General features: G+C 34.9%; 1 protein-coding gene across 2 annotated transcripts in view; it reads right to left on the bottom strand.

The window, feature by feature from the left end:
- The window catches only part of STK31 (serine/threonine kinase 31), a gene marked incomplete at both ends in the record, with an annotated part of 86200 nt that overhangs the window by 1055 nt on the left and 65456 nt on the right, over positions 1-19689 (bottom strand). Inside the window, one exon of one of the 2 annotated variants that reach the window (XM_082847016.1) lies at positions 16092-16160. The exons of the other annotated variant lie outside the window; for it this stretch is intronic. Coding sequence (XP_082703142.1) covers positions 16092-16160 — 69 coding nt within the window. The remainder of the gene's footprint in view (positions 1-16091; positions 16161-19689) is intronic. 2 annotated transcript variants of the gene reach the window in all.

Raw genomic sequence — 19689 nt, 5'->3', positions numbered from 1 at the left:
CTAAATGAAAAAAACTAGCACACACTCTTGAAAGCCACAAAAATAGATTTAGAACAAGTAGAAAATCATATCATGTTCTTGGACAAAAAGGATCTCATCAGTAATGAGCCAATTTTTAAGTTAATTTATAAGCTTTACCTGATTCCAATAACATACAATCAGTTTCTCCCTCCTAGAACTAGATTAGTTAACTGTATAGATCTTTTGTAAGAATGGTAAGTGAGAACAGACATGAAAGTTCTGATAAAAAGTATCAAGAAGGAAGAAACTAGCCTTTCCAAGTATTAAAAGATATCATACAGTCTGTAAATTAAAGGAATATGGCAAAAGAATACGAATAAACACACCAATGGAACAAAACAGAAAAACTAAAAATACACTCTTGTACAAATAAAATTTTATTATAAGAAATACAACATTTCTAATGGGAAAAGGGGATAACTTTTTAATAAAAGGTACTGGGACAAATGGACCCAATGGAAAAAAATAAAATCAGATCTATTCCTCACACCAAACACCAGGATAATTACAAATGTATCAAAAATCTAAATGTATAAAATAAAATTATCTGATTACTAGGAAAAAAGTTTTCTCAATTCCCAGAAGTAACTATAGACAAAAAATTTCTACCTTAAGGTTATCCCTCTCGCAAATTATAAAATATTGTAAAATTATAAAACACAGCTAAAGAACAAAAACAAAAGTAATCTCTAAATGTCAAAATTAAACAAATGAACTATGTATCAGGTAACATAATCACACAGAAAATTATTTTAACTGACTTTAAAACAAGTATTTTGGCTATACAATCATAGTGGGATAGGATCTAGTGAGATACATCCTAAAGAAAGACCTTCAAAGAAATGTTAAAGTGTACTCAATAACCTTACTGTTTCTAATAATATCACTGTTATTTTCAAACTATCAAATTTATTTCAAGATGAAGCAATTATGTAATTGTTAATATCATAAAAATGAATATTAGTATAAAAGGAAAGAGGGAATTTGTAATTAAAATTAAGTAAAAAGCCTATAATCTTGAATTTTATTTGGAAATACCTATACAAAATATGCATTCATTTTTCTTTTTCTAAAACAAAAATGAACTTCCAATAACAATTAACAACCTTTGCAACCCATATTTTTGTCTCTAAATTTCCTGCTAAAAGGATACCAGCTTCCTTGGGAAAATGGCTAATTCCAGTCATTGGGCAAAGAATGTACAAGATAATAAGGGACATCTTATGCAAAAAGCAAGTTATAAAAGACAATTCAATTTGCGACAAAGGTCACAGGATCCATCTTGAATAGGGTTCTCAACAAATTAGAATTTGAGCAAAATACTTTTTTAAATGACTTCAACAAATTGAGACACATTAAAATATGTTTAAATCCACAAGACTATAATCATACCATTAAAACAAAATTTTAAAATTTGACTGATACCTTTTAGAGGTTGCCAAGACACCAACTAATTTTTCTTAAAATTTCTTTCCCTGAACGAACTAAAATGTAGGGTAACCCAATAATTGAGACAAAGTTTATCAAAACATTTCAATTAATAAACACAGATGCAATAACAGAACTGGAAAATCACCAGTATTCAACAAAACGAAGTATCTAGAGGACCATCACTAAATGATGCTAAAATCACTAGGCAGTGAATGGAAAAATTAAATAATGAATGGAACAGTTTAAGAAATAATGAATGAAACAGTTTAAGAGATCTTTGAGATAATATGAAGCATACCAACATGTGCATTATAGGAGTCCCAGAAAAAAAAGAGAAAGTGAAATGAGTTGAGTTGAAAATGTATTTGATGAAATTATGGCTGAACACTTCTCAAACCTGAAGAAGGAAACAGATATACAGGTACAGGAAACACAGAGGGTCCTTAACAAAATGAACCCAAACAGACTCATACCAAGAGGTATCAAAATGTCAAAAGAGAAAGAATTATAAAGGCAACAAGAGAAAAACAAAGCATCACATACGAGGGAACCCACATGAGACTATCAGCTTATTTTTCTGCAGAAATTTTTCAGGCCAGAAGGGAGTGCAATAGCATATTCAGAGTAATGAAAGGGGAAAATCTTGAACCTAGGATACTCTACCCAGCAAGATTATCATTTAGAATTGAGGGAGAGATAAGGAACTTCTCAGATAAGAAAAGCTAACAGTTCATAGCTTAAAGATTTTTCTCTAAATGGAAAAGAAAAGGCTGTAACAAGAAGAAAGAATCTACAGGATAGGAAAAATCACATTAGTAAAGGCAAATATATAGTAAAGGCTGGGGATAAACCACTTAAGCTAGTAAAAAGATTAAAAGACAAAAAATTCTAAAAGCAACTGTAACTACTAAGAGTTAAGGGATAAACACAAAGATGTAAAATATGACATAAAACATACAAAATGTGGGGGAGGGAAATAAAAATATAGATCTTTTAGAACCTGTTTGAACTTAAGTAACTACCAGTTTAAAACAAGTAGATATAGTTATAGGTCAGCATATATGTACACCATGGTAACGACAAATCAGAAACCTTCAACAGATACACAAAAACTAGAAAGAAAGAAACAGAAGCAAACTACTAAAGAAAATCATCAAACCATAAGGGAAGAAACAAAAAGAGAAGAAATAAACAGAAAAGAACTTCAAAAGTAACCAGAAAAAAGTAACAAAATGGCAATAAGTACATACCTATCAATAATTACTTGAAGTGTCAATGGACTAAATGCTCCAATCAAAAGACACAGAGTAGCTGATTGGATAAAAATTAAGGCCCATCTGTATACTGCTTACACAGAACTCACTTCAGAGCTAAAGAAGCACACAGACTGAAAGTAAGTGGATGGAAAAACGGCATTTCGTGCAAATGGAAACAACAAAAAACTGGTGGTAGTAACTCATATCAGACAAAATAGACTTTAAAACAAACTCTGTAACAAAAGACTAAGAAAGGCATTATATAATAATAAAGGGATAAATACAAAAAGAGGATATTACACTCATTAACATATATGCACTCCATACAGGAGCACCTAAAGATATAAGGCGGGAGAAACTGACAACAATACAGTAACAGTAGGGTACTTTAACACCCCACTTACATCAATGGACAGATAGATCATCCAAACAGAAAACCAAGAAGGCCACAGTGGTCTTACATGATACAATATATCAGTTAGACTTACTAAATATCTCCAGAACATTCCATCCAAAATCACCAAAATACATGCTTTTCAAATGCACATGTAACATTCTCAGGACAGATCACATGCTAGGCCACAAAACAAGTCTCAACAAATTTAAGAGGACAGAAATTATATCTAGCATTTCTTCCAATCACAAAAGAAGCTAGAAAAAAATTACAGAAAAAAAAATGGGAAAAGTACAAATATATGCAGACTAAACAACATGCTACTAAAAAACCAAGGAATAAAAGAGGAAATCAAAGAATAACTTGAGAAGTGAAAATGGAAACAAAACTTTCCAAAATCTATGGGATGTAACAAAAGCAGTTCTAAGAGTGACACTTATGGCAATGAAGACCCATCTCAAGTAACAAGAAAAATCTCAAACAACCTAACCTACAATCTAAAGGAATTAGAAAAAGAACAAATGAAGCTCAAAGTCAGTAGAGGAAGGAAATAATAAATATCAGAGAGGAAATAAATAAAATTTAAAACTAATTAATGAAACCAAGAGATGGTTTTTTGAAAAGATAAACAAAACTGACAAACCTTAAGCCAGGTACATGAAGAAGAAAAGGGAGAGGCCCCAAGTAAACAAAATGAGAAGTGAAGGAGAGAAATAACAACCAATACCATAGAGACACAAAAACAACAGAATACTACAAACAGTTTTATGCCAGTAAATTGGACAACTAGAAGAAATGGACAAATATCTAGAAACATAAAACCTAGGAAGACTGAGTTGGGAAGAAATAGATAATCTGAACAGACTAATCACCAGGAGTGAAACTGTAATTTAAAAAACTCCCCATATACAAAAATCCAGGAGTAGATAGCTTCACAGGTGAATTCCACCAAACATACAAAGAAGAGGTAATAACTGTCCTTCTCAAACTATTCCAAAAACTTGAAGAGGATGGAACACTCCCAAATTCATTCTACAAGGCCACCACTGCCTTGATACCAAAACCAGACAAACACTCTATGAAAAAAGAAAATTACAGGCCAATATCTCTGATGAATAGAGATGCAAATATCCTCAATAAAATACTAGCAAACCAAATCCAACAATATATAAAAAGGATCATATACCGTAATCAAGACAGATTTATTCCAGGTATGCAGGGTGGTTCAATATTTACAAATCAATCATTATGATACACCAGATTAACAAAAGGAAGGATAAAAATCACATGATCATCTCAGACACAGATAAAGCATTTGACAAAAATTCAACATCCATTCAGGATAAAAACTCTCATCAGAGTTTGTACAGAGGGAGCATATCTCAATGTAATAAATGCCATTTATGACAAATCCACAGCTAACATCATACTCAACAGTGAAAAGCTAAAAGCCTTCTAAAATCAGGAACAAGACAAGGATGACCACTCTCACCACTTCTATTTACAATAGTATTGGGAATCCCATCCATAGTAATCAGACAAGAAAAAGAAATAAAAGACATAAATTGGAAGGGAAGAAATAAAACTGTCACTATTTGCAAATGACATAATACTATATATACAAAACTCTAAAGTCTCCACCAAGAAACTATTAGAACTAATAAAGGAATTCATTAAAGTTGAAAAATGCAGGATTAATATATAGAAATCTGTTTATTTCCTACACACTAGTAACGAAGTATAAGAAAGATAAAGCAAGAGAAATATCCCATTTAAAATCACATCAGGGACTTCCCTGGTGGTCCAGTAGTAAAGAATCGCCTTACAATGCAGGGAATGAGGGTCAGGGAACTAAGATCCCACATGCCACGGGGCAACTAAGCCCACGCGCCACAACTACTGAGCTTGTGCACCTCAACTAGAGAGCCTGCATGCCGCAAACTACAGAGCCCATGCACTCTGGAACCCGCGCACCACAACAAGAGAGAAGGCAGCATGTCACAACAAAAGATCTCGCATGCCTCAACAAAGATCCCACGTGCTGCAACTAAGACCTGATGCAGCCAAAAATGATAAAATAAATAAATAATAAATCTTTTAAAAATAAATAAATAAAACCACATCAAAAAGAATGAAATACATTGAAATAACCTTAACCAAGGAGGTGAAAGACCTATACTCTGAAAACTATAAAACTCTGATGAAGGAATCTGAAAATAATACAAAGAAGTGGAAAGACATACTATGTTTTTGGACTGTGAGAATTAATATTGTTAAAATGACCATACTACCTAAAGCAATCTAGAGATTAAATGTAATCCCTATCAAAACACCTATGACGTATTTCACAGAAATATAACAAATAATCCTAAAATTTATGTGGAACCAGAGAATAACCCAAATTGCCAAAGCAATCTTGTGAAAAAAGAACAAAGCTGGAGGTATCACACTCCCTGACTTCAGACTATACTACAAAGCCACAGTAATCAAAACAGCATGGTAATGGCACAAAAAACAAAGACATAGGTCCATGGAACAGAATAGAGAGCCCAGAAATAAACCCATGCACATATAATCAATCAATCTACAAAGGAGGCAAAAAAAAAAAAAAATACAACGGAGAAAAGACAGTCTCTTCAATAAGTGGTGCTGGAAAACTGGTCAGCTACATGTAAAAGAATGAAATTAGAACATTCTCTAACACCATATACAAAAATAAATTCTAAATAGATTAAAGACCTAAATGTAAGACCTGAAATCATTAAACTCCTAGGGGAAAACATAGGCAGAACATTCTGTGACATAAACCCCAACAATATATTTTTTGGGTCTATCTCCTAAAGCAAAGGAGATAAAAGCAAAAATAAGCAAACAGGACCTAATTAAACTTAAAAGCTTTTGCACAGCAGAGGAAATCATTGACAAAATAAAAAGACAACCTACTTAATGAGAGAAAATATTTACAAATGATATGACAGATAAGGGGTTAACATCCAAAATAAACAAACAGCTCATACATCTCAACATCAAAAAAACAAACCCATTTTAAAAATGGGCAGAAGACCTGAAAAGACATTTTTCCAGAGAAGACATACAGATGTCCAAGAGGCCCATGAAAAGCTGCTCAACATCACTAATCATCAGAGTAATGCAAATGAAAACGAGACATCACCTCACACCCATCAGAATGGCCATCATCAAAAAGAGCACAAATAACAAATGCTGGAGAGGGTGTAGAGAAAAGGGAACCCCCCTACACTGTTGGTGGGAGTGTAAATTGGCACAGCCACTGTGCAAAACAGTATGGAGGTTCCTCGGAAAACTAAAAGTAGAACTACCATATGATCTAGCAATTCCATTCCTGTGTATATATACAAAAAAAATGAAAACAATTCAAAAAGATACATGCACCCCAATGTTCGTAGCAGCATTATTTACAATTGCCAATATATGGAAGCAACATAAGCGCCCACTAACATATGAATGGATAAAGAAGATGTGGCATATATATTCAATGGAATATTACTCAGCCATAAAAAATAATGAAATTTTGCCACTTGCAATAACATGGATGGATTTGGAGGGTATTATGCTAAGTGTAACAAGTCAGACAGAGAAAGACAAATACTGTATGATATCACTTATATGCGGAATCTAAAAAAATAAAACAAATTAGTGAATATAAGAAAAAAGAAACAGCATCACACATATAGAGAATAAACTAGTAGTTACCAGTTTATTGGAGAGGGGAGGGAGGAGGGGCAAGATATTGGTAGGGAACTCAGAGTTACAAACTACTATGTATAAAATACATAAACTACAAGGTATATTGTACAACACAGGAAATATGGCCAATATTTTATAATAGCTATACATGGAACATAACCTTTAAAATTGTGAATCACTATGTTGTACACCTGAAAACTCATAATACTGTACATCAAATATACCTCAATAAAAAAATAAAGTGAAAATGCAACCCACAGAATGGGAGAAAATATCTGCAAATCATATATCTAATAAAGGACTTTTATCTAGAATATAACTCTTACAACTCAGTAATATAAAGATAACCCAATTTAAAAATGATCAAAGGTTCTGAATAGACATTTCACCAAGAAAATATATATATATATATATATATACACACAAACAGCCAATAAGGAAATGAAAAGATGCTCAACATCGTTAATCATCAGGGAAATGCAAATTGAAACTACAACAAGATGCTACTTCACACCTACTAAGATGGCTAGAAGCAAAAAGTCAGGTAAAAAACAAGTGTTGGGGAGGATGAAAACTTGGAACCTTGCCTGATACACTGCTGATGGAAATTTGAAATGGTTGCAGCCACTTTGGGAAACAGTCTGGCAGTTCCTCAAACAACTAAACACAGAGTTACAGCTTGACCCAGAAATTCCACTCTGAGGTACATACCCAAGAGAAATGAAAACATATGTCCACAGAGAAACCTGTATACCAATGTTTACAGCAGCATTATTCGTAATAGCCAAAAGGTAGAAACAACCCAAATGTCTATTAACAGACAAAAGGATAAATAAAATGTGGTAAATCCACACAATGGAATATTATTCAGCCATTAAAAGGAGTAAGTACTGATACACATTAAAACTTGGATAAACCTTGAAAACAGTATGCTAAATTAACGAAGCCAATCATAAAAGTTTACGTATCATATGATTCCATTCATATGTATGTCCAGAATAGAAAAAATCTAGAGAGACAAATAGTACATTAGTGGTCATTTAGGACTGGTGTGGCTGGATAGTGACACAGAGTGTCCATAACTAAGGAATATGGAATTTCTTTTTGAGGTAATGAAATGCTCTAAAACTGACTGTGGTGATAGTTTGCATGCATCTTTGAATATACTAAAAATCACTGAGTTGTAAACTTTAAATGGGTGAACTGTAAGGTGTTTAAGTTATTTCTCAATAAAGCTATTTTAAAATGATTATAAAACTTCACTGAAAGACATGCCATATTTCATTTAACATAAGGGACATTAAAACACTAAGGAATTAAAATATTCCCAATAAAACTATGAACCATGATAAAAAGACTTCGATTATGAGAAATAGCCTAACTTCAGAGATAATAAATTGTTTTAAAAAATAGTAATACTGGGACTTCCCTGGTGGCGCTGTGGTTAAGAATCCACCTGCCAACACAGGGGACACGGGTTCGAGACCTGGTCCAGGAAGATCCCATATGCTGCGAAGCAACTAAGCCCATGTGCCACAACTACTGAGCCTGTGCTCCTAGAGCCCGCAAGCCACAACTACTGAAGCCCGCACGCCTAGAGCCCATGCTCCGCAACAGGAGAAGCCACTGCAATGAGAAGCGCACGCACCGCAATGAAGAGTAGCCCCTGCTAGTGGCAACTAAAGAAAGCCAGAGCACAGCAACAAAGACCCAATGCAGCCAAAATAAATAAACAAATAAATAAATGTTTCTTTAATAATAATATTGTATTTATATTTGAAAGTTCCTAGAAGAGTAGATCTTAAAAGTTCTCATCACACACACACACAAAAATTTGTAACTGTTATGGTCATAGATGTTAACTAGACTTACCGTGGTAAGCATTTTCACAATGTATATAAATATTGAACCATTATGTTGAATGCTTAAAGCTAATATAATGTTATATGTTAATTATACCCCAATTTTAAGAAATGAAAAAAAGAATCAATTTTTGCTACATGATATATGTACCTTTGAATATAATTAAAACTACTTATGTAATTAGTTAGAACAAAAAATATTAGTAATAATAATAAAATCTATCTTACAATCAATACAAGTAAAATAATAATGTCCTAAACAAATGGAGAGCTATTATTTTCCCAATCACAAAAATAGTGTATCATTAAGATAGCAATTCTCCTTCAAATTAACCTATAAATTCAATATACTTTCAAAGTCTCAACAGTGTTTTTCAGAAGAGTTATTAACAAGTTGGTGCCAAAATTCATATGGAAAAATAAAGTGACAAGAATAGCCAAGGCAATGTTAAAGAAAAATGTGAGGAAGGAAAGCCAAAGCCCTCTACAAAGATACAGCATTTAAAATAGTGTAGTGCCAGCACAGGGATCAATAGTCAAAGAACAGAATAGGCCCAAAATAGGTTCATGAATACATCGAAATTTGATACAGCATAGACTGGCATTATTAATCAATGGGGAATGACCGATTATTGAATAAATGGTGCTGGGTCAACTATCTGTCCACATATAATAAGATAAAATTAGATCCTTAACTTCATATCATACACAAAAACTGATTTGAGAAGGATTAAAAATATAAACGGGAAATGGAGGGAAAAGGCAGGTCCAAGAAATAGCAGATGAAGATCATTTAACCAGAAAAAATATAATAAAGCAAGATTCATTCATTCAAAAATATTTATTAAGGTCCTACTATGTGTAAAGCAGTGCTACAGACACTGGGGATACAATGATGCATAACACAAAGTCCCTGCTTTATTGAGCTTACAGACCAAATATAATTTTTTTTAAAACTTAATGAAACAATTATCTATTTTTAAAAGGATACATACACAGACTTTTATAGAAAGATTCACAAGAAACTAGCAATAACAAGTGTTTCTAGGGAAGGGACTTGGATAGCTGATGGAATACAAATAGAGAGATTTCTAACAGCATGTGCTTCCTCTTGTAACTCTTGAATTTTGCATCATACACGTTATGTGAAGGAACAACTATTTGAAGGAACTAACCTTATAATAAATATAAGAGTTGTACAATAGTGAAATGGGTTGCTCCAAACTTAAAGGTATTTAAGCAGAGAATGAAGGCCATCTGTTAGGGATATTATTGAAGAAATTCTCCCAGGAGGCTGGGGACAAGTGAATTAATGATCCTCTCATACCTCTTTCATTGCATAATTCCATGATTTCTCTCCATTTGTGACATGGGCCCTGCAAAGTCCAGACAAGAGCTCCCTCATTTGTTTGATAACTATGCGGGATCACAAAATGTGGGTAAAGACAACACCATTCCCAGCACTAATGGCTGCCTCAGATAGAAGCAAATACTGCACATGCCAAGTATTCTTCTAATTTAATGTCCACACATAGCTACCCACATTAAAGAGAGACTTCTTGTGTTTATTCATCTTCCTTACACATACACCTAGCAGAGTGTCTAGCACATGGCTGACAGATTACAACCTGTCGTAGGCAGACCTCTAAGATGTCCTCCAGTCAGCCCTACTTCCCAGTATTCATTTTGTTACATTACCCCATCCCTTTGAGTATGGGCTTGACCTGGTGAAATGGCTCTAACAAAGAGGAAAAGTGAGGGATATCACATCCATGAGCTGGTTATGAAAAACTGTGACTTATGTCTAACTAACACACTCTTTTCTACTGCTTTCTCTGCTTATGCACTTTGATGAGAAAAGTTGCCATGATGGAAATACGGCAAGCTCTGGTCAACAACTAGAGAGAAACTAATTCTGCCAACAACTATGTGAGCCTGGAAACAGATCCTTCCTCAGTCGACCTTTAAGATGACTATAGCCCACCCAACAACTTGACTGCAGCCTGTGAAAGGACATGAAGTAGAGGATCCAAATAAGCTGCACTGCTGGCTCACAAACTTTTAAGACAATAAATGTGTGTTAAATCACTAAATTTCTGGATAATTTGTTACACGGTAATTTTTCTATCAAACCTGAAAGAACATGAGTTTCAAGTGTTCGCTTTGGGTGAAGCTGTAACCTGTAACTGCTAGTTTTTTAATGGCAAAAACTCTGTATCATACATTTTTCAAAAATGTAAAACATTATCAACCTTCTTCGTTATTCCATTCTATAGAGATGGCCAGCAGGTGTAATGAATAGTTTCATAATCTCCCAAAAGTTGTCTCCAATCTTTTTTACTACTGCCCAAGAAGTGGGGCAAAACTCCTTAATAATCATTCTTAATGTGTGTTTAAAAATTAATTTCATGGGCTTCCCTGGTGGCGCAGTGGTTAAGAATCCTCCTGCCAGGGCAGGGGCCACGGATTCAAGCCCTGATCCAGAAAGATCCCACATGCCACAGAGCAACTAAGCCCGTGTGCCACAACTACTGAGCTTGCACTCTAGAGTCTGTGAGCCACAACTACTGAAGCCGGCGCGCCTAGAGCCTGTGCACCGCAATGAAGAGTAGCCCCTGCTCACCGCAACTAGAGAAAGCCCGCGTGCAGCAATGAAGACCCAATGCAGCCAAAAATAAAGTAAAAAAAAAAAATAGATAAATTTATTTAAAAAATTAATTTCATGGGATAATAGTAGGTACTACAAAACAAAAACTTTTTGGTCAAATAAGAGACCATACAGAGTTAAACAAAACTATGTGTGTTCCTTCATTGAAGTTCAAACTACCAAAAGAATATGAGGTCATGTCAGCTGGAAGGAAGAAATAAAACTGTCTTCGTTCATAGATGACATGACTGTCTATGTAGAAAATATGAAAGCATCCAATAAAAAACTCCTAGAACTAGTTGAGTGACTATAGAAAATTTGTAGGCATAAGGTTAATATACAAAATTCAATCATCTTTGAATTTGAATTTTAAAACACAATACCATTTGTATTTATACCCTCCAATATTAAATACTTGAGTAGAAATCTAACAAAATATGTACAGGATCTATTTGAGAAAAAAATTATAAAACTCCCATGAAAGACATTAAAGAACTAAATAAATGGATATTCCATGCTCATGGAAAAAAACACAACATTGTCAACATATCAATTCTTCCCAACTTCATCTATAGATTCAATGCAATCTCAATCAAAATCCCAGCAAGTCATTTTGTGGATATCAACAAAATGATTCTAATGTTTACATTGAGAGGCAAAAGCCCCATAATAGCCAATACAAAATTAAAGGAAAAGAATAAAGTTAAAGGACTGTTACTATCCAACTTCAAAACTCACTGTAAAGCTAGAGTAGTCAAGACTATGTGGTATTAGTAAAAGAATAAGCAAATAGATCAGTGGAACAAAACAGACCCACATAAATATAGACTGATCTTTGACAAAGGAGAAAAGGCAATACAATGAAGAAGATAGTCTTTTCAACAAATGGTACTGGAACAACTGGACATCCACATGCAAAAAAATGAATCTAGACACAGATCTTATACCTGTCACAATAATTAACTCAAAAAGGATCACAGACCTAAATGTCAAATGCAAAACTATAAAACTCCTAGAAAACATAGGAGAAAATATAGATGAAGCTGGGTTTGGCAAAGATTTTCAAAATACAATACCAAAAGCACAATCCATGAAAGGAAAGAATAAACTGGACTGCATTAAAATTAAAAATTTGTTCTGCAAAAGACACATTCAAGAAAATTAGAAGACAACCACAGATTGTGAGAAAATATCTGCAAAAGACGTATCTGATAAAAGACTGTTATTCAAAATATACAGAGAACTCTTAAAACTCAACAATAAGAAAACATGATTAAAAAATGTGCCAAAGACCTTGCCAAATACCTCACCAAAGAAGATATACAGGTGGCAAATAAGCATATGAAAAGATGCTCCACATCACGTGGCACCAGGGAAAAGTAAATTCAAACAATGAGATACTAGTACACATCTATAAGAATGGCCACAATTCAAAACACTGACCGAATGCTAGTAAGGCTGTGGAGCAACAGGAGCGGTTACTCATTGCTGGTGGCAATCAAAAATAGTACAGCTTAGAAGACAGTTTGTCAATTTCTTTAAAAACTAAACTATTTAAATATATTATTACCATACAAACCAGCAGCTGCACTCCTTGGTACTCACCCAAGGAAATAAAAAACTTATGTCCACACAAAAACCTGCACATGGATGTTTATTGAAGCTTTATTCATAATTGTCAAAACCTGGAAACAACCAAGTTGTCCTTCAGTAGGTGAAGAGATAAATAGTGGAACATTCAGACAATGGATCAAGGCTAAAAAGAAATGAGCTATCAAGCCACGAAAAGACATAGAGGAAACTTACATGCATATGATTAAGTGGAAAAAGCCAATATGAAGAGGCAACATACTGTATGATTCCAACTATATGACATTCTGGAAAAGGCAAAATTATGAAGACAGGAAAAAGATCAGTCTCCAGGTGTTTGGAGAAAGTAGAGATGAAAAGGTAGAGCACAGAGGATTTTTAGGGTAATGAAAATACTCTGTATGATATTATAATGGTAGATACATGGCATCATACATGTGTTCAAACCTGTAAGAATGTACAACACCAAGAGTGAACCCTAATTTAAGCTATGGACTTTAGGAAATAATGATGTATCAATGTAGGTATCAGTTGCAACAAATGTATAACTCTGGTAGGGGATGTTGATAATGGATAAACTGCATATGTGGAGGAAGGAAACCTATGGGAAATCTCTACCTTCTCATTTTTGCTGTGAATCTAAAACTGCTCTTAAGAAAATAAAGCCATAAAAGCAGTTGTAACATAAAATAGTCTCTTAAAAAAATGGCAAGAGAACTTTTACAGCCTGATCATTATGACTTTTTTAACATCTTTATTGGAGTATAACTGCTTTACAATATTGTGTTAGTTTCTGCTGTATAACAAAGTGAATCAGCTATACATATACATATGCCCCCATATCCCTTTCCTCTTGCATCTCCTCCCAACCTCCCTAACCCACCCCTCTAGGTGGTCACAAAGCACTGAGCTGATCTCCCTGGGCTATGCAGGTGCTTCCCACTAGCTATCTATTTTACATTTGGTAGTGTATATATGTCAGTGCTACTCTCTCACTTTGTCCCAGCTTGCCCTTCCCGCTCCCCCAGTCCTCAAGTCCATTCTCTACGTCTGTGTTTATTCCTGCCCTTCCCCTAGGTTCATCAGAACCATTTTATTTTTTTAGATTCCATATATATGTGTTAGCATATGGTATTTGTTTTTCTCTTTCTGACTTACTTCACTCTGTATAACAGACTCTATGTCCATCCACCTCAGTACAAATAACTCAATTTCATTTCTTTTTATGGTTGAGTAATATTCCATTGTATATATGTGCCACATCTTCTTTATCTATTCATCTGTCGATGGACACTTAGGTTGCTTCCATGTCCTGGCTATTGTAAATAGTGCTGCAATGAACATTGTGGGACATGACTCTTTTTGAATTATGGTTTTTTCAGGGTATATGTCCAATAGTGAGATTGCTGGGTCATATGGTAGTTCTATTTTTAGTTTTATAAGGAACCTCCATACTGTTCTCCAAAGTGGCTATATCAATTTATATTCCCACCAACAATGCAAGAGGGTTCCCTTTTCTCCACACCCTCTCCAGCATTTATTGTTTGTTAATTTTTTTGATGATGGCCATTCTGACCGGTGTGAGGTGATACCTCATTGTAGTTTTGATTTGCATTTCTCTAATGATTAGTAAAGTTGAGCATCCTTTCATGTGTTTGTTGGCAATCTGCATATCTTCTTTGGAGAAACATCTATTTAAGTCTTCTGCCCATTTTTGGATTGGGTTGCTTGTTTTATTGATATTGAGCTGCATGTATATTTTGAAGATTAATCCTTTGGAAACACAAAAGACACTGAATAGCCAAAGCAATCTTGAGAAAGAAAAATGGAGCTGGAAGAATCAGGCTCCCTGACTTCAGACTACACTACAAAGCTATAGTAATCAAGACAATATGGCACAAAAACAGAAAATATAGATCAATGGAACAGGATAGAAAGCCCAGAGATAAACCCATGCACATATGGTCACCTTATCTTTGATAAAGGAGGCAAGGGTATACAATGGAGAAAAGACAGACTCTTCAGTAAGTGGTGCCGGGAAAACTGGACAGCTACATGTAAAAGGATGAAATTAAAACATTCCGTAACACCATACACAAAAAATAAACTCAAAATGGATTAAAGACCTAAATGTAAGACCGGACACTATAAAACTCTTAGAGGAAAACACAGGAAGAACATTCTATGACATAAATCACAGCAAGATCTTTTTTGACCCACCTCCTAGAGAAATGGAAATAAAAACAAAAATAAACAAATGGGACCTAATGAAACTTAAAAGCTTTTGCACAGCAAAGGAAACCATAAACAAGATGAAAAGACAATCCTCAGAATGGGAGAAAATATCTGCAAATGAAGCAACTGACTAAGGATTAATCTCCAAAATATACAAGCAGCTCATGCAGCTCAGTATCATACTTTTATAGACATGTTGCTGCCATATTTAACTCCTTAATATCTAGTCACACTGGGGACTATTCCATTTCAAAAGATCAACGTTGAAGATTCACCTCAAATAACTATTTGGTGGCATTTTTGAACAGCCTCTTCCCTCCCCTTTTTTCTGCCAAATTAAAGATCAGCTCCCTCCAGAGTACTTTCTTAATATTCTATATATAAATATTGGTTGTTTACTTGTTCACATTTCTAAATTATTAACTCCTTCAATGCTGTAATCCTATAAAGCAGCACCTAGTTCAATTCCTGATATAGAAGATACTCAAAATAGGTTGTCTGTATATCTATATCTATCTATCTATCTATCTACATATATATATATATATATATCAAAGCAGTATGAATGACACAGATGTACGACAAAGAAAAGATACAACCAGGTACTTATAAAAAGTAGTAAAAACACTAATTTTAATATAATGTGATCTTTGAAGATATAGCAAAGACTGTTTTTCCTTAATTATTACACAGATTACACATACAATTTGTGTGACAAACATACAATCCAGTAGTACTCTCTAGCAGTAGTTTTCTGGCAATAGTGTAAGTTCTGCACTTAAATTTTTTCAATACTTCTTTACTGTGAATGCTATTTTGTATTCTTACAAAAATAAGAGGACATCTTCAGTCAAATATTTAAGTTTATATTACTGTTACACACCTATATCACAGGTTTCCAACCAGTAAATGACAAAAAGGTAACATACCAAATGAAACTGATCCACCTTTGGGATTCCATCCTCATTTGTCTCAAATTTCTGATTTTGAACAGAGAGCTGTTAAAGAGAATGAGAATGAATAAGTTCCCAATGTACCAAAATACTGATCCTATAGCAGAGGCAAATCTGGAACTTTTTAGGTTCTAGAGAGAAGAGCAGAGCTCAAAGAAAGCACATTAGTTCTTGCAGGATAAAAAAACTTTCATAATAACAACTACCAAACAGTCCCTGGGGCTCCTAACATATCAAGCAGAGTTGATGTACACACTATAAGCACTTTTAATACTTCCTCACTTTATAAGCAAATATATTAAAATTTTGTAGCACTCCCATTCATGGTTCTACTTTATGTCCACAACCATTTTCTTCTTTCTTCTCATCTTCAATTTATAATATCTTGCTCTGTTTTCAAGTACCCCTGCGAACTGCCTTATATCCTTTCTGGAACAAGATAAGGTATTTAATAAATTAAGGTAAAGTCAGCCAAAAGGAAGGCATATATACACAAGGCTGAAACTCTGGCAAGAGGACTAGATTACTCTCATAAGTGTAAGAACTGCAACAAACAGGTGGTACCAGAAGCTATGAGAGTAAACAACAACACCCAAGGAAGGGCTGTACAGTGAAAACTTTAGTAGGATGTGGGCTAAATCCTTCGGAACACTAACATTTAACAGATAGGTAGTAAAGAGGAGTAAAAGAAATGCCCAGTCACAGAGGCAAAAGAAGAACTTAGAAGGTATTGTGTCACAGAAAACAATGGGTAAAGTAATTACTGTGGATATTTTTTTCCTGATAGATCAGACTTAACCATATTTCTAGGCTAAAGGAAAGGTGAAGAATAAAAAGAAAAGAAATAGACTAAAGATACAGTGAAGACAGAAGAATGGTAAAAGTGAGGTATTAGAACAGGAGAGAGAATGGGGTCAAGGTCACATGCAGATGGCTTACACTAGAGAAGGAGCACTTTAATTCTCTGAGATAGGAGTAGAAGACAGAAGACCAGGTAAAGAGGTGACCAGTTTGTAGACAGAAGCACTGAAATTTTATGGAAAGCACATATCTCAGTTTAAAAAAAAAAATTAAGAGGCAAGGTCTACTGAGAAGAACGGGTATAAGGTTTAGGTAGGGGCTTGAGGAAAGCAGTAAAAGGTTTAAAGTAATCGTTGAGGGAAATATGAGAATGAACTGACTATGGGCAGGTGAAAGGACTAAAAGAAAGCACTGAGGACCTAACAGAAGTAAGACTGATATGGTGGTGACATTCTGCAAAAGCATTCAGTTCCCAAGGTGTTCAAGGGGTCCCATTCCATACCAGTCTCCCCTCTTAAAATAAAAACTAAATATAACATAACCAACAAACCTAAGAAGACTCTGAAAAGTGGAAATAAGAAGCTAAAGAGGAAAGAAGAAAGTGAAGTGGCTAGGAACCTTGGGATTTAAGAAATGACACAAGGGTGAATTCCCTGGGTTTTATTTCTGACTCTCCTATATCCCACAATGGATGCTAGAGAAGCTTGCAACCCAGAAATGGCAAGAGTCACAGACCAAAAGAGCCCCAAGAAAAGCCTGCTCCATCTAGCTAAAGGACTGTGAATAGGGTAGTCTAGCAGAACAGAAAACCTTTTTGGTAACAGCCTCTACTCCAGCCAAACACCAAAGGAAAAACTGTCAGCGGGGCTGTGGGTACGAGTGGGGAGCTGAACTCCCACCCGTACTCATCAGCAAAAAGGCAGAACAAGGTTGTATGTGATGGCACTAGTTGGCAATCTACTCCAAGGGGTACTGTCAGTGGGACCCAGTGGAGAGCTATCTTCTACTACCACTCAACAGCAACAAAGTGGAAAAAGCAGTGTGAGGCAGTGTTAGCCAGCACTCTATTTTTCCCTCTCCACTCCCCAGGTGACAGGAGGACCCAGCGGGAAAGGAAACTTATACCCTCACCAGGTAGCAACAGGTACACGGAGATGGAATAAGGCAGTGGTGAAGCAGTAACAGTTTAACACTCTGCTCCTCCTGCTCCCTGCACTCTGTTAACAGAGAGATGAATTTCCACTCCCAACCATCAGGAACGAGAAGAGGCAAAGTAGTACAAATCAGCATTCCACTTTTGCTGAGGTGGTGTCAGCAGAGCTCAATGGGGAGCTGAAGATCTAAAGTCATCTGAAACTGTATACTACACCTAAACAAGGTAACTGTCTGCAAAAAAGGAAGATTAAATAGGATGCAGAGTCTCAGAACATAATACCCCAAATGTTCAGGCTACAATCAAAAATCACATGTCAAGTTTAAAACCAACAAAATCTTAAATGACAAAAAGACAATCAACAGAAGACATCAAGAGGACACAGGACACAGATGCAAGGATTATCTGACAAGGATTTTAAAGGAGCCATCATAACAATGCTTAGAAATCAATTAGAAACATGCATGAAAGAAAAAAAAAGTAGAAAGCCTCAGCAAAGAAGACAGAAGATATAGAGAAAACCAAATAGAAATTTTAGAAATGAAAAACAACAACAGAATAACAGAAATAACTCACTGGATTGGCTCAACATTGGTAGAATGAATATGACAGAGGAAAGCACTGATGAAACTGAAGATAGAAAAACAGAAAATATCTGGATTGAACAACAGAAAGAAAATGAACACAGCCTCAAGAACCTGTGGGACAATAACAAAAGATCCAAAATTTGTATCATCAGTCTCAGAAAAAAAGGAGAAAGAGTGTAGGATTAACAAAATAGTTATATGAATAACAGCTGAACCAAATTTCACAAATTTGCTAAAAAACACAAACTGAAGAAACTGAGCAAACCCCAAAGAGAGTAAACCCAAAGAAATCCGTGCTAAGACACATCATAATCAAACTTCAGAAAACTAAAAACAAAGTCTTAAAAACAGGTGGAGAGAAACATCACATTACCTATAAGAGGAATAATGATTCAAATGACAGTGGAGTTCTCATGAGAAACCATGAAGGCCCAATGAAAGTGGCACAGCATTTTTGAAGCACTGAAAGAAAAGAACTATAAACCCAGAATTCTGTACGCAGCAAAAAACATCCTTCAGAAATGAAGGTGCAATTAAGATGCTCTCAGATGAAGGAAAACTAACAATTTGTCACCAGCAGACTTACCTTGAAAGAATGGCTAAAGTAAGTTCTTAAAATAGAAAGGAAATGATAAAAGAATAAATACTGAAACATCAGGAATGAAAAAAGAAAAGAGTAAAAATATGGGTAGATGTTATAGATGATCCTCATAAATAACACACTTTGAGAAGTGAACTCCAAGCTCTCTGCACTTGGATCCAATAAGAAAGGAATAGTGAGTCTGAGGTTCTTGGGTGGGTCTCAAAGGAGGTCCAGAAACACATGAAATTCCTGCACAGAGGAGGGCATTAGAGATGTTAGTGGCTCCATCCAGCCTGGAAGCCTTAATCCTCCTACATACAATTCGGTAATAATGAGATCCATTCCACTCAGTCTGCTTAATTATGATATTAGCATCACTTCCAGATTTTAGGGGGCTGCCACCCATTTTCCTTCTCTTGAGATTTCTCTTAATTGGAATATTTGTGAAAG

This window comes from Leucopleurus acutus (genome assembly GCF_964270905.1).
Source record: "Leucopleurus acutus genome assembly, chromosome: 9".
NCBI classification, from domain to species: Eukaryota; Metazoa; Chordata; class Mammalia; order Artiodactyla; family Delphinidae; genus Leucopleurus; species Leucopleurus acutus.
Note: the sequence above shows the minus strand (reverse complement) of the source record. Positions and strands in the feature narration are given on the sequence as shown.